Source organism: Suncus etruscus, chromosome X (genome assembly GCF_024139225.1).
Source record: "Suncus etruscus isolate mSunEtr1 chromosome X, mSunEtr1.pri.cur, whole genome shotgun sequence".
NCBI classification, from domain to species: Eukaryota; Metazoa; Chordata; class Mammalia; order Eulipotyphla; family Soricidae; genus Suncus; species Suncus etruscus.
This window is the reverse complement of record NC_064868.1, coordinates 58,371,366-58,388,587: the sequence shown is the minus strand read 5'-3', so window position 1 is coordinate 58,388,587 and position 17,222 is coordinate 58,371,366. Positions and strand designations below refer to the sequence as shown.

The following is a 17,222-nucleotide window of genomic DNA, read 5'->3' as shown; positions in this document are numbered from 1 at the left end:
GCCCTATGTATATAATTTACAATATATAACTGTTTCTTTTCTTTTATAGATCTATCACAGCCCAGTATCAAAACAGAAAGAGAGTAAGTCAAATTTCTGTTCTACTGCACTATATGTTTTCTATGTTTTCATCACAATATTAATATAAACAGGGATTTATAATACTAATGAGAATGTTTATGTGCACGAAATGAAATTTATTCTTGAACAATGTATCTCTTTATTGAAGTAACAAGTAACTTTTTGGTTTATGGTAGGTATATCACTAGTAAAATATAGATATGTGTTTTCCATTCTAACATTTTACATTTGAAGTATCTCATGCCTAATGTACACATAAGGCAGCAAGTTAACTAAATTTTTTTTTCAGAAAAAACATCCCTACCTGCCTCTGAATAAAATAATTCTTCCATTTTAACTTGATGATTTGTGTATCCCTAAACTCATATAAATTGCCATATAAGTATTTTATTAGTATTATTACTGAATGGTAATAGATGAGGTATATTGCAGCAGAATCTAATTATACTTTCCTTTGCTTAAATCAGTGGAACTGAATGAAGTGGGATTCCAGTTTGTTAGAAAATGCATCAATGTAATTGAGACCAAAGGTAAGCTGTTAACTCAAATCCATTTAGTAATTGAATTGGGTTAAGCTGAATTTGCTGTTTTACACTTTCTCTATGTTATTGTGTGTTGGTCTGTCACACATTGTAAGAATTAAGATTGTTTAGAAACATTGATAGGCACACTTTGTAAAAATTTATAAAAATTTAAAGCATTTTTCCTAGCATATTTGGAAAATTTTATGCTTTTAAAGATAAAATAATTTATTTATTTATTTATTTTTGTTTTTTTAATATTTATTTTTGGGCCACACCCAGCAGCACTCGAGAGTTATTCCTGGCTCTGCACTCAAAAATTGCTCCTGGCTAGAGGGACCATATACACCAGTGTAACTTTCCCACCACCACTATTCCCCATTTCCCTCCTGCCCCACCCACTGCCTATCTCTGGGACATACATTCTTCTCTATCTTAAAATTATTGTCACAGTAGTTGTTAGTGAATTTAGTGCTCTAACTGCACTCATCACATTTTGTAGTAAATTTTTTATCATGAGTTGGTCCTTCCAGCCCTAATCTTTATTGTCTTTGAATATTATTATCATACTGTCTTTTATTTTTCTTTTTATTTGTCTTTTATTGTAAATAGCACTGTAAAGAACTTAGTAGTGCAAAGGGCATTTTTTTTGTTTTTGTGTTCCTAGTGTATATCCCTAGTAGTGTTATTGCTAGATAATATAGGAGCTCAATTTCCACTTTTTTGAGGAATATCCATATTGTTTTCCAGTAAGGGTAGACTAAATTGCATTCCCACTGGTACTGTGTGAGAGTTTCTTACTTGACCCACCCGTTCCAGAACTGGTTGTTCTTGTTCTTTGTGAAGTGGGCCAGTCTCTGTGGTGTGAGATATTTTATTGTTGTTTTAATTTGCCACTTTCTGATAACTAACGATGTGGAGCATTTATTTATGTGCATATTGGCCATCTGATTTTTTTTAGAGGAAATGTCTGTTCATTTCTTCTCCCCATTTTTGGATGGGGTTGGGTATTATTTTCTTGTTTTGATCAAAACTTTGTGGATCTTAGATGTTAGCCCCTTATGTGATTGTATTAAATGAATATTTTCTCCCAAGATTTGATGGCCTTTGGTCCTAATTACTGTTTCTTTTAAAGTGCAGAAGTTTCTCAGTTTACTGTAGACCAACTTGCTTGGACCATGTTTTTTCTCCTTGAAGATGCCTTTAGTCTCAATGTCATAGAGTATTTTGCCTAACTTTTCTTCTATACACCTTATAGTTTCAAGTCTGATATCAAAGTCTTCCGTTTTGAATTGACCTTTATGCATGAAGCTAAAGAGATGTCTAAGTTGGCTTTTTGCCTATGGCTGACCAGTTGTCCCAATGCCACTTTTTGAAGAGACTGTCTATGCTCCACTTTTGTTTCTTGCTTCTTTATCAAAGATTATTTGATTGCATGTCTTGGTGATTCTCAGAATCCTAAAGTCTATTCCATGGATGTGAGGGTCTGTTTTTATTATACCATGCTGTTTTAATGAGTATTACTTTGTAGTATAATTTAAGAGAGAAAATATTGCCATCCATCTTCTTTTTACTAATTGTTACTTTTTAATTAATAGAAATATGTGGTAAAACAAAGTAATTCATGTACCAAAGTTCAACAAAAAGGCAGGAGCCCCTATCTAAAAGATGAAAAGGGGTTACAGTTTTTTGCATAGACACAGCAAAAGTTTGAAAAATAGAAAAAATCTTTTTGGTCTAAAAGGAGGTGTCCCTAAACCATGGATATCCTACCACAAGACCAAAAAAGGCTCTAAGCATACTAAGTTGGTAAACACCAAAGTCTTTCTTCTTGGTTCCAGAAAACATTCTTCGCAATCACGGTTGTACAATCAGGCTTCCGTAATTAGAGATCTTTGTTTGTTTATAGATTTTATTTTAAAGTCAGGGTGTTATGAAGTATCTCCTTGTGTTTCACAACATTAGGTGGTGAGGCAAGGAAACCCACCCTGAAAGCGAATTGTTGATGTTTTCAAGTCATATGAACCACACTGGAGTAAGTCAGTGCAGAGGCAACATTAGCTTCCAAGATAGAAGTTCGAATTTTGGTGCTGATGCAGAAAAATGTGCCAGTCCCAAGATGGAATCTCAGGTTTGGGGGTGAACAGCCAATGTCCAATCGGATGAAGCCTAAGTCAAGTCATTATGACAAATGCTCAGGGTGAAAGTCTCTCCTGCAATAAAAATTTATGAGTTTTTATATGTATTAGATAAAAAGTTTCTATATGTTAAATTTCCCCTATTTTAATGTGCCTATGCAAAAAGAATGCCTAAGAACACTACCATTGCATACATGGTAAATATAACAAACTAAAAAATCTCTATAACCTTGTTCTAACTTAAACTCAGAACTGAAGACAAACTTATCTTCTTGAATTTCCTACTAAACAAATCCAAAAAAGGATTTGGAGGAAAACTACATCTACATAAGGAAATACAGAATAAGACTATACCTATTAGAAAACTACACCACAGGACATATACAAACGAAATATACATATCCCCTTAAATTCTTTCGGAATAGTCAGAGGAGATAAAATCCAGAACACAGATCCAGCATGCAATGTGGTACTTGAGTCTGAAAAATGGCTCACAGATGTCCAAGATTAGGAAATGTCCTTAAACCGAGGGTCTCTCTACAGCTGAAAACAGTAGTGAGCAACAGTCCAAGGAAAAGGGAGGTAGGAGAAATAACAAATCAGTGAGAGATCAAAAGGATAGAAAAGAATTTGTAAAAAGTGGCAAGCATGTGAGAAAAAAATGTTATATATATGTATATATACAAACGTGGGGGAAGCACTATATGCAACAGACATGTATAATACAGATGGACATTTGGAAGACATAGATGACCACCACATAATGTACAAATTCACATAATAAGACAATGAAGAGCAATCCATAGGTTGCAGTTGAAAAACTGACCCAAGTGTTATGGGCCAGAGCACTTCCTTTTTAAAGGGAAATCGTCATTGTTGAGTGTAAAATTTGCTGAAAAAGCTTACATTGTGTACAGAACATCCCCAAAACAATCATAATTTTTAATCTAGTATATACTAAGTAATATGGTAATGAGCACTGTAAAAGGAATCTTCACCAAGAAGTATCATCTAACTAGTCTTACGCATTCCTGAAAGTAAACAAAAATATTGGAATTATGTAACAGTAAACATGCTTGAATTAAAATTAAATTGCAAAAACATACTCAATGAATGAACACTGTAGTAAGATTTTGTAAGCATAAACATTAGACCCTATTAGCAGGTGTAATCGAATAGAAAAAGAATAAATTAGAACATTGTCAAGATATAATGAGCACTCTATTTGGAGTCTAATAAAACACTGTAATGTGAGACTAGGGATTCTAACCTATATCTCTAAGAACCATTCTGAACAAAATTAATAAAAAGTTATTATAGACATTAATATTATAACACTAAATTCTTCTTATAATGAGCACTGTAATGAGGTCCATGGCATCCAAATGCAATCTTCATTTTTAACTGTGATTAAAAGTATTAAAACATTATTATAGATATCTATAAAGAGTTATTTGAATACCTGCTCAATATAGACTGCTGTGTCCATTGCTGCAGGTCTCTAATATAAAAGAGAATATAAGCTGCTGGAGATTTCATGATGAAGTGGAGATTTATTAAACGTCTTGATCATCAAATTTAAACAAATGTCTTGCTGAATTTTTACAATAGGCTTTACAAAAACCCTTTTTCATTTCACCATAATGGTTTGAATGAGAGAATAATTTAGGCTTTTTCTTAGAATCTATAGCATACTATTATGAGTCAATTTTTTAAAATATTAATTTTATTGAAACCATGCAACTGACAAAGTCCTTCACAGTTGAGTTTCAGATACAATGAATCAGGGCCAATTTCAGCAACAGTTTCCACATCCATCCTTTAATATTTGCCAGGTGCATTATGTACCACTGCCCATGCCCTCCGACCTACCAGTTTAACAGGCCTATTTTAATTTTAGAGTGTTACAATTTGGGTCTCTTGATTCCATTGTTGTTGCCTTTGGTTTGAATATTTATTTCTGTCCTTTTTAACACTACTGATGCAACTGTGATGGCTTGTATGTGGCCTTCATTCTTTCATATTTGTTTTTCTGCTCTTCAGTTTCTCTAGTATGTAAATTTTCTGAGCCTTTGTTCATCTGTGCAGGTCTATATTCTTGAAATCTGAATGTAATTCTGCTTGGGTGAGTCATTCATTTTGAGTTTTGTCACTATTTCCTTCCATTGCATTCAGGTCTCTATGTTTGCTTGTATCAAATATGGTTGCTCTTTTGTATGTAATTTTCCTTTGCAGATCTTGATCCCTTCAGTATTCCATCTCTATCTGTGGCATTCATTATTGTGACTTGAGTATGTCTTGTGGTTTTCTTTGGATGTCTTTTAACTGGTACTTCTGGTATGCAGTATTTGTTTGCATGTTCTCTTTAGCTCGGGGAGTTTCTCTCTCTCTCTCTTTTTTGGTTTTGTGTCTTGGGAGCCACACCATTTGACGCTCTGGGTTACTCCTGGCTATGCACTCAGAAATCACTCCTGGCTTGGGGGGACATATGGGATGCGGAAGGAATCGAACTGCCATCTGTACTCGGCTAGTGCTTGCAAGGCCTTACCTCTATTGCCACCGCTCCGGCCCCAGGGAGTTCCTCTTTAATGATGTCCTTGATTGTGATTTTTCTTTTTTTTTCTTTTTTTCTTTTTTTTTTTTTTTTTTGGTTTTTGGCCCACACCCGGTGTTGCTCAGAGGTTACTCCTGGCTGTCTGCTCAGAAATAGCTCCTGGCATGCACGGGGGACCATATGGGACACCGGGATTCGAACTAACCACCTTTGGTCCTGGATCGGCTGCTTGCAAGGCAAACGCCGCTGTGCTAACTCTTCGGGTGATTGTGATTTTTCAATGGTGATTTTCTTCCTAATGGTGATTTTCTTCCTAGTCCTCTGGGACTCCAATTATTCTTATGTTTTTTTTTTTTTTATTGAGTTTATTCCAGTCTTCTATTTTATCTGCTAACCTTCTCTCAGGTTGTTTCCATCATCTGATGTTTATATTAAAGCTTTTTTTTCAACCTCTTCTGTTGTAAAGAGGTGCTATATAGCTCATCTTCCAGTTCACTAATTCTGACTTAGTAGCTGTTACTCTGCTGGTGAGGCTTTGCAGTGAGATTTAAATTTTGCCCATCAAGTTTTTCAATCCTGTTATTTCAGTTTTATTTTTATTTTTATATTCTTTATATTATTTTTGTTTCATTCCATGGTATATTTGACTTCTTTGAACATTCTCTAGATTTCCTCTCTAAAAATTTTGCAGGAAAGGCTATATATGTGGCTGATACTTGTTGGGTATTCAGACAATACACCATTATTCTCTAAGCATGCTGGAGTCTTGTATTGTTTTCCCCATTATGTTCTTTGTGGTATAGTATCTTCTACATGTTCTGCTGGGGTTCATTGAATTAGAGAATGTGCAGGTCTCATTGTGTCCCTTATGGGTGATAGGTCATGTGAAGTTCACTGCTGCTTCCTAAAGAATTGTGGTCTTACCATGCTGTTCTTCAGAACTTCTACTGGGTTTCTTCTGGCTCTGGTATAGTCTCTATGGGGGTGAGGTAAACTCACCATACAGCTGGTCATCTCTCCTGCTGAGTTTATTCTGAACAGTGGAACAGGCACCATTCACTCTTTTTTTAAGTTATTTTTTGAGTTGTAGTTTTCGATATTCCAACACCCATCTCTTCATCATTTTATACTTTCTTTCACTGATGTCTCCAGTTTCCCTCTCACCCTACTACCCTCTATGCAAAGCACTATTTTTTAAAAATCTCATAAAATATTCTTAAATATTACTTCTCATTCTCCAAGTATACCATGAAAGTTTAATCATAAACAAAAAAGAGTTTATTTTCTGTTACAGTGCATACTATTTTACATTTTCAATTCACTTTATTTAAAGATCAGGTATCACATAGTTGACACAGTTAATTGTAATATATTATTTTCCTCAAGTAAAATTAAATTTTTAAAAAATAAAATAATGAAAAAACGAAGGAAGAGAAGAATTAAAAAATGTACAGTGGCAAGCAAATTTGTGAAGGTTTTGAATCTTTAATAAGGCTATTAATTCATTGTCAGAAGGTTTAGTAAGTTCTTGTTGCTAGCTCACCATTGTGTTTCTTTATTTTTCTTCAGATATTAAGTGTGTTCAGCTACACATTGACATATAAATTGGTGTGCTACTCTGGGGAAGAAAGTACTAAAATGAAGTTGTTGCATGGCCACTTCCAACAAAAGCCCCAATAATATCAACCCAAATGCCAACATACCTTGAGTTTTAGTGCCTTTGTATAGAGCCATAAATTAGTGATTCAGCAGGGCCATTGGTGAAGCAGTGATGTTGGATACTGGATGTGGCAGGGATGACTTTGGCAGTGTGACTCCTAAACCCACCCTCTCCCCATGTTCGACTCCTAAACCCACCCTCTCCCCATGATATTTCCAGCTTTCAGCTTCATGACTTGTGTTACCATGATTTTTTAAGGTTTTATTTATATCTCATATAAGAATAGAGTGAGTCTATGAGGCTGGCCTGGTGTAGAAATGGTGACTACATTTTTAGTACATACTATTTTAAGAATTGTTGGATGGAAAAGCTAGCCTCAGAAAAAAAATGAAATGAATATTTTTACCTTGAATCATAGTCTTTTATGCAGATAATATTTGGAATGTGTCATGTCTAGTATATGACCGAAGCTTCTTTTATACTAGTGAAATACTCTAATCTTTTTCTTTGCGCAAATCGCTCTTTTCTTCAAATCTTTTTTCTCATTGATACCAATGTTTGGGGGACAACAAGAAGGTTGATATTTTCTTTTTTCAATTAGTTTCTAGTTTATTTACAAGATGACAATTAAATTTTCAGTGATTTACTGCTACCCACCTAGCCATGTTTTCCTACTTGTTATAGAATGGATTTTTTTTATCTTCATATTAATGGCTAGTTTGGGGAGATGAATCAATAACTCCTGATGGATGGGAGGTTGAAGAACTTGTAGAGTAGAGAGACATTTTATTTCATGTGATTGATAGAACCCAGCATGCATATATATATATATATATATATATATATATATATATAATTATACTTACTTATTTCTATACACTGAGATATACACAAGCTTTACTTCCTTAATAAACTAACCTGATTTATTTTTTCTCTAGGAATCAAGACAGAGGGATTGTACCGTACTGTGGGCAGCAATATTCAGGTTCAGAAGCTGCTGAATGCCTTTTTTGGTAATAATTTTAATTTCATAATTGATACTAGGATGTATTTGTATTTTATAAGGAGAATAATGGAAATTACCTTCTTTCTTGAAACCATAAACCAGCCCATCTCCAAGTCTGGAGAGACAGTATTGAATGTTATCTCTTGTATTCTTGATAGTATATCTTACAATAAATATCATCAAATACAAAATGCCTATCTTCGATGAGAGACAGTCTTTCCTTGAATAAATTACTGAACTCTCCTTCTTCATATACTATTGACCTTCAAGACTTTGAATCTGGGGCCATAGCTATAGCATAAAGTATAGCACATTGGCCTTGCACATGGCCAACCTGGATTCAATCACCGATATCCGATTTGCTACTCTGAGCCAGCCAGTATGCATTTCTGAGTGCACAGTCAGGAAAAATTATGATCACCATGGGTGTGGTCCAAAATAACACAAAAAATAAACAAGGAATAAAAATCTATGAATATGGCTAATTTGCTAGCTACCTCACAGGAAATTTCCTGACCAGGTTTAGAATGTATCTTTTTATATCAATGAACACCTCTGATTCTTTTTTGTCCCTTTTCATGATTACTCCCCCCCCCTTTTTTTTTTACCAATTCTCTTAACAAATTATTTCTGAAAGTATACTAATTTTTCTAACATCTAGTATTATGTATTTGATATTACTTTTATTAGTTCTTTTAAATATTGTTTTTTCTCAATATTATATATTTACCCCCAGTCACTTCTCACTTCTTAATGGTTGATTTTTATCAAGATTATAGTGCACACAAGGTAAGCTCTCTCTGCACACGAAGAGTGGAGGCTGATTTCTGCTGTGTGTTTGGGCATAAAAGGGACAGTATAAAAGGCCACTGTTTTTCTTCCTGTCTGGTTTTCTGCTTTCTTGCATGAGGCATTCAAGAAAGAAAGGCCCTAGTGAATATAATTCCCTTAAGATTAGCACAGTGTACAGAGTCTCCACCAACGAAGGGTGAGGGCTGATTCCTGCCCTGTGTTTGGGCAAAAAAAATGGGACAAAATAAAATGCTGCTGCTTTGAGTCCTGCCCTGTTTCCTGCTTACTTGCTTGAGGAAGCCAAGAAAGCACAAGATAGGCTATCTCCACCCACAAAGGGTGGAACCAGAGGAGTGTGGCCATGCCGCTTCACAGCCATGCGCCTCTTCTAGACCTGAACCCATCACTACGCATAGTAAAAACCGCACTACAAGCAGTGTAACAAGGAGGAAACATAACAGGGCAAAGCTTGCATAGAGAATTAAGATGGCATCTCTGATGATCTGAAAAGTACCAAACAGCAGTTAGCCTCTCAGATAAGGAGTTTATAGAAGAAATATGGAGGATATTCCTAGAACTCAAAGAAAGCATAGATCTAGCTGAAACGACCATAAAAATAAAAATCAGAAAACTCCAAACTGAAATAATCGGACTGAAAAATTCAGTAGACAAAATGAAAACCTCAATGGAAAAGCTCTCCAACAGAGTTACAACAGCTAAGTAGAGATTCAGTGAGCTGGAATATGAGACACAGAACAACTCCATAGAGCATAGAAGGGATTAAAGAAGAACCCTAAAGCAAATGTTCAGGCAATGGAAAAATACTCAAAGAATGTGAACAGATGAAAATAGAAGTCTTTGATAAATTCAGCAGAAACAACATGACAATCATTGGAGTCCCAGAGACCCAGGAAGAAAATCCCCAGGAAGAATCAAGAGTGAAGGACATCATTGCAGAGAAACTCCCAGAGCTAAAGATGGTATGCAACCAAATCCTGCATGCGCAAAGAGTACCAGCTATAAGAATCCTTAAGAAAAGCACCCCAAGACACATCCTAGTCACAATGACGATTCCAACAGATAGGGATAGAGAACGGAAAGTAGCAAGATCAAAAATGGAAATTACATTCAAAGGAGCATCCTTAAGGTTTCCAGCAGACCTGCCAAAAGAAATCCTCAAGGCCTGAAGGCAGTTGTGGGATATAGTGACAAAACTCAATGAAATGAATGCTTTGCCTAGAATACTGCACCCAGCCAGGCTCTCTTTTAGGTTTGAAGGAAGTATACATAACTTTATGGATAAATAGGAGCTTAGAAACTTTACAGGCTCAAAATCAGAAGTTCTTGATAAACTCAGCAGAAACAACATGAAAATCATTGGAGTCCCAGAGACCCAGGAAGAATATCCCCAGGAAGAATCAAGAGTCAAGGACATCATTGCTGAGAAACTCCCAGAGCTAAAGATGGCATGCAACCAAATCCTGCATGCACAAAGAGTACCAGCTATAAGAATCCTTAAGAAAAACACCCCAAGACATATTCTAGTCACAATGACGATTCCCACAGATAGGGATAGAGAACTGAAAGCATCAAGATCAAAAAATGGAAATTACATTCAAAGGAGCATCCTTAAGTTTTCCAGCAGACCTGCCAAAAGAAATCCTCAAGGCCTGAAGGCAGTTGTAGGATATAGTGACAAAAGTCAATGAAATGATTGCTTTGCCTAGAATACTGCACCCAGCTAGACTCTCTTTTAGGTTTGAAGGGAGTATACATAGCTTTATGGATAAACAGGAGCTTAGAAACTCTACAGACTCAAAATCAGCCTTAAAAGATACTGAAAGAACTACATTAAGACAAGACATACCAAAAGACAAACCAGACATCTACACAAGGAACAATCAATGCAGGTAAGAACTGGGGAGAAAGGAATTCTCATTCACCGCTGGTGGGCAAGCTGTTTTGTTCAGCCTTTATGGAAAACAATATGTAGATTCCTCAAAATCTGGAAATTGATCTCAAGTTCTAGCAATACCACTCTTAGGGATATCACCTAGGAACACAATAACACAGCACAAAAATGTCTTTCAAATACCAGTGTTCATTGCAGCTCTATTTACAATAGCAGGATATGAAAAAGCTCAGATGCCTGAAAACAGATTAGTGGCTAAAGAAACTGTGGTACATATATACAATGGATTACTATGCAGCCATCAGAAGAGATGAGGTCATTAAATTTTCTTTTACATGGATGGACATGGAATATATTGTGCTAAGTGAAATAATTTATGAGGAGGTAGACACAGAATGGTCTCTCTCATCTACAGATTTTAGAAAAGTAAAAAAAAACATTATTGTAATAATAGAAATGTTGGCTGGAAGGTAAGGCCCACGATTCAAACCTTACCACAAAGTGTGGTAAGTTCAGTTGGAAAAATGACTATGTTGACGACTACCATGACAATGATAGTGAGAGAAATAGAATGCCTGTCTTTAATGCAGGCAAGAGGTGTGGAAGGAAGCAGATTGTGAGCATTGGTGGTGAGAATGTTGCTCTGGCAAAGGAGGGTGTTCTTTTTTGGTATATAACTAAAACCCAACTACAAACATATTTGTAATCATGGTTCTTAAACAAAGATATGTATTAGAAAAATCCAAACAAATACAAAATCAGACACTTACAAAAACATTATATTGCACTAATTTTATATGAATCTTAATATTTGGTGGGTGGGCTGAATGTGATGACTTATCCAAAGTCTCAATTGTGTTGACTAAGCATGTTAAATTTGTGTATCACCTTGATATATTGAAGCTTCTTTCTAGTTTATTTAGCCAAATGAAAATATTGTTTATTCTCTAATTTAGCTTTACTACTAAGTTCTTTATTTTGTTATCTTTGAAAGGTTAGGATTTAAATCTATTCCCTCAGCAATTATAAATTGTGTTTATTTATAAGAGGTTACTATACATACATGATCATTGAGTTGAACTATAATTTCATGCTCCTGTCGATATGTTCCATATCTGATATTCCCCTAATCTTTGAAATTAGGTATGTTATGTGATGTCATGCTGTGTGCAGGGCATGTTCTGTAACATCACCCTTCAGCCAGGTAACCTGATACTCCATCTTCTTTTCCTACGAATCCATTCCCAAGCCCCTGTGCCAGGGAGTTTTAGATCTTATGTTCTTCTAAACTCAACCCAATTGCATCAAAAAATTGATGGGCTTTTCCCTTTTGGAAGTTAAATTATAACCTTCCAACAGCCAATTTGAGATCCCAGCCTCTTTAACTGTGCCACCCTCCAAGCCTTTAAATTACAGAGTGTCAGATTGGATATCCATCTGCTCTGAACCCATTGACCCCAGTAAATCCACTCTGAACCCAGGTGCATCATGAAGTAAGCTGGATCTGTCCTACTAGAGCTGACACTGTGCCATTCAGCAACCATTCTGGACTTTATTCTCTGTAATTGTACACTGCCATGTCAAATATGCCCAAATTACCTTTCACAGGCATTCCTAAGTATAGTCCCTATTTGCAGGCAAGTGGGTCATAGTTTTTGTTTTCTATTTCTCAGAGAGTACAAAGCCTCAAAATACAGTGAAACTCAGTGGAATTACTAGCTAACAATTTTCTCAGCATACTCCAATGTTAAGGGAAATAACTGAAGAAGCAAGTGTTTTATTAGATGATTGGTAGAAATAATTCAATAAATAACTCTCAGGTAATAGGGAATCAAAAACTCCACCACCCACATTCACAAGCCACAAAGAAAATACAGATTTGAAGGAACTCCAGTGCAGTAGTAGTTAGGGAAAGAAATGTAAACAAATCTGCAAGCCCACCTAAATGTTTTGACCTGCTTGATAAGGACATAAAAGCAACACTCTATGAATTGGCAACAGAAATTAAGGAATCACTTCTCCAAAAAAATAATCAATTGATGACAAATTCAACCGAATGAAAAGACTTTTTAACATGATGATATACTTCATACAAATGGAATTGAAGGAACTCAGTAGCAAGTAATTGTAGCAGAATCTCTTTGGGGGAAAAAACTATGAAGACAAATTTCAACCCAGAATTAATAAGGAAGACAAAAAAAGGTAAGATAAAAAGTGGAATAAAATGTAAAGTATATAATGTACGAAGAAAGATGATTAGCCTTCATCTGTGTAATAACCTAAATCACCAATTACCTAAAACTGACTACAAAAAATCGTGATGGAGCAGAACTTCTAGAACCATAAACATTCTATCCTAGACTGCGACTTACTGACATATGCAAATACCAACATCTCTAATTAGAAAGGATTGATTTTTGTCTGCCACAACTGAGCTGTATGCTTCCTAGCACCATAAAAAGACTTTGGAGTTCAATAATGAACATATTTGGAGCCTGTAGTTGTTCCCATGACAGTATGCTTCAAAGGTATTGTTGTGGTGTTTCAATTCCTTTTTTCCTGTCCTCTCTCAAACTGAGGTTGAGAGCCTCTAGAAAAGGACTTCGCCTATTTTTGGCTTATTTTTTATTTATATATATTTTTTGGTTTTGAGTCACACCAGTAGTGCTCAGGGGTTACTCCTGGCTCCACACTCAGAAAATACCCCTGGCAGGCTCCAGGGACCATATGGGATGCCGGGATTTGAACCAATGACTTTCTGCATGAAAGGCAAACGCTTTACCTCCATGCTATCTCTCCGGCCCAGGCTTATTTGATTTTTACCCCATTTTATTGCTTTTTTTTTTCTTCAAAAAAAATAAGGGAGGGTACCAGGACCAAACAGTTATATGATCCCTAAGTAGTAAGCTAGACACAGAGGGGACCACTTATTCTAGCAGCCTGGGGAGTGAAGGTGGGGGATATGGGATGCAAGATGGGAATGGGGAGGAGGGAGGACAAATTTGGTGATGGGACTTCCCCTGATTCAATGTTAATAAGTACCTAAAATACTACTGTGAAAGATATGTAAGCCAATATGGTCAAAATATATATAAAGAAAACCCCAAAACACAGATGAATTAGTAAACAAAATTCATCCACTTGTTGCTAAACTGTCAGGATCAACAATGGCTCTGAGTAAAAGGATACAAAACAAAGCAAGAAATACAAGCAAAACAAAAAGTGAGACAACCATATTTATATCAGTGCAAATTCCATTCAATCTAAGATAGTAATTAGAGACAGTTGATCAAAGAAAAAGTGACCAAGAAATAATAACTAATCAGTGTAAACATACCAGATTTGTAGCTGTTAGGAAAAATGAATTCATGAAATTTGCTTACATATAGATGGTATGGACAGTATTATATTGAACAATATGATTTGAGTGAGAGTTATAGATACATCATGTTTGCACTCATTTGTGGGTTAAAAATATAATATAGTAATAATACACAAAATTGTAGAGATAAGCAACAAGAAGATGGTAGGGAAAAATTATGGCATTAATTGCTAAAGGAAATAGAGATGAAGGCCAGGAGTATCATTTTGTGTTAGGAAGCTTACCAGAAATAATAGGCTTGCTATTGAAGGTACGTCTGTGACAGTGACAATTAGAAATATTTACTCTGAACAAGAACTGAGTGCTGATGAGGTAAAGTTATAACTATAGTAACACTTCATTAACAATATTGCAAGCCATAGTGTATAAAAAGAGAAAAAAAGAAGAGAGAGGATAAACTTTTGCCATAGAAGCAGTTAGGTGGAGGGGTAGGAGGGAAATTGGGCATGGAAAATATGGATTCATGATGGGTGTTGTATATTATGTGACTGAAACTTAGTCATAAAGAACTTTGTAACTGTGTATCTCATGGAGATTTTATTAAATAATTTATAAAAGAAAAGATGTTATCTGAAAAATTAGACTAGGAATTCTAGTAATAATATTTGCATGTATATGTTTAAAAAACATAAAGGTTTTAGGCATAAAATTGACAATTACTAATCCTTGCCCCAGATAAAAAAAAACTGTATTCAGTAATGATGCTCATTAATTTATTCATTGAGGAAATATTTTAACAACTGCTAGGTTGTAGGAATTATGCTTGGGGTATGTGTTAAATAATGGAGATGCTACGTGAATCTCCAACCTTTGAGGGTTTCAGTAGTTTGTGCCTAAGAATATCTCTCAGCTAGCTTACAGTGCTGATTATGTGGAAAAGTAGTTTTCTAGGATTTATTTTATGTCATCTAGAGCTTCCCCCTAGTATCGTCATAATTGTATTAATACTTTTCACTAGGCCCTACCTCCATGCTATCTTTTTGGCCCCTGAACATTTTTCATTTGCCTTTTAGTTACCTGTATGTCTTCTTTGAAGAAATGTCTGTTCATCTTTTCAAACAATTTTTGAAGGGATAGGATTTATTTTCTCGTAAGATTCTACCAGTGCATTATAAACCTTGGATGTTTGTGGTAGGTAAATTTTTCTCCTAGTCTGTTGGGTGTCTTTGCACTTTGGTCACAAATCCTTTGAGATGCACAAGATTCTAAATTTAATGTAGTTTCAGGGGCCTGAGTAATAGCACAGCACTAGGGTGTTTGACTTGCACACAGCTGACCAAGGACAGACCTGGGTTCAATCCCTGGCATCCCATATGGTCCCCAGAGCCAGGAGTGATTTCTGAGTACTTAACCAGGAGTAACCCCCTGAGTGTAACCGGGTGTGGCCCCCAAAATTAATGTAGTTTCATTTATGTTTGCTTGTCAATAGTGTTGGCTACTCAAAGATGCTTCTAGCTTCAGTATGTTCTTTCCATTTTTTCAGTTTAACTTTTGGATTTAGGCTTGATATAAAGATTCATAATCAATTTTGATTTTTTGTATGATGTTAGAAGTAACCTGGTTTTATTGTTTTGCATGCCAAAGACTATTTTTATATTACCAATTGTTGAAGAGGCTTTCCTTGCTCTACTTTGTTAATTTGTCTCTTTATCAAAGATAAGTTGTTCATACTCAAAAATCAATATCTAGATTTTCAGTTCTATTACAGTCATCTGAGAGTCTCTTCTATTTTAGTGCAACATTAATTTTTAATTACTTCAAATTTGTAATGCAGTTGAAATCAGGGGTAATTATTTCTTTGATTTTCTTTTCCCCTGAAGATTGTTTGGGGTATTGGGTTGTTATTGCGTGTGAATTTCATGATTGATTTGAATTTCATGATTGATCTGTTTTTAATATCATTATCCATATGAGGACTGCATTGAATTTGCAATCTGCTTTGGAACTTAACTATTTGACAATGGTAATCACTTCCATCCATGGAACAGGGTAGATATTTATCTTCCTCTTTTTTATTTTTTATTTTTGTAATGTTTTACAGTTTTCTTTCTATAGTTCTCTTACCTCTTTTAAGCTGAATCATTTTATTTTCTGAAGGATAATTTTAAATGAGACTTTTAAAATATTTTCTTCTTCAGTTAATTCATTTTATGTGGGAAAACCACGCATATTTGCATGCGATTTTGTAGTCTATCTCTTTGCTATGCAAATATAAAGAACATGCTAGTAATTGTAGTCTTTGGTCTCTAGTATCCTATTGTCATCTACAAATAAAGAAATCTTGAATTTTTATTTTCTTATCTGCATACCCTTACTATAGCTTTCTTACTTAATTACCATGACAAAGACTTCCAGTTGTAGTTTAATTAGTTGTAATGAGAGTGGGCATCCTTTTTGTCTTGTGCCAAAAAATAGAGGAAAGGCTGAAAGTTTTTAAAAATTGTTTTCTTTTTTTTAATATAATTTTTATTTTGATCATACTGGCTGACATATTATTGACAATAATATTTTAGGTAAATATTTACATAAAATCAGGGGGGATTCCCATCACCAAATTGTCCTCCCTACACCTCCGTTTTTGTCCTATCTCCCATATCCTCTTCCCTCACCCCCAGGGCTGCTAGAATATGTGGTCCCCTATGTACCTATCCTGCTACATAGTAGTCTTGCACCTATTTGGTTTTGGTGCCTCCCTTATTTCCCCCTCTAATTGGGAGGCAGGACTAGCTGGTTCAATTTGCATGGTTTTGTTTGAAGAAGAGAAAAGTAATAAACTGGGGTAAAAGTATAATACTCCAAAAGTGGGCGGAATCCTTCTAGAGGCTCTCATCATCGATTTAAGAGATGAAGGAGAAATAGATGAAACACTCAACCAGTACAAAAAGAAGTGTCCAATATTCAGTGAGGACTCCAACAATAATGATAAGCACCTCAAAAACAAAAACAAAAACAAACAAAACAAAACAAAACAAAATGCCATGGTCTTGAGATAAGAAACATAGCATATCACATAAAGAAAGAAAAGAAAAGAAGAGAAAACAATAGGGATAACTGGGGACAACAGCTTCAATACCACACCCAAACAAAGAAATCAACCAAAAATAGGTAGGTAAATAAAAATAATAATAATAATAAATGAAGATAAAAAATAATATATAAAAAATAAACAATGTTTG

At 35.1% G+C, this 17,222-nt stretch overlaps 1 protein-coding gene across 1 annotated transcript in view; it reads left to right on the top strand.

Moving 5' to 3' along the window:
• The window catches only part of OPHN1 (oligophrenin 1), a 354,031-nt gene that overhangs the window by 140,869 nt on the left and 195,940 nt on the right, over positions 1-17,222 (top strand). The window contains exons 13-15 of the mRNA XM_049767407.1: positions 50-83; positions 549-611; positions 7,893-7,967. Coding sequence (XP_049623364.1) covers positions 50-83; positions 549-611; positions 7,893-7,967 — 172 coding nt within the window. The remainder of the gene's footprint in view (positions 1-49; positions 84-548; positions 612-7,892; positions 7,968-17,222) is intronic.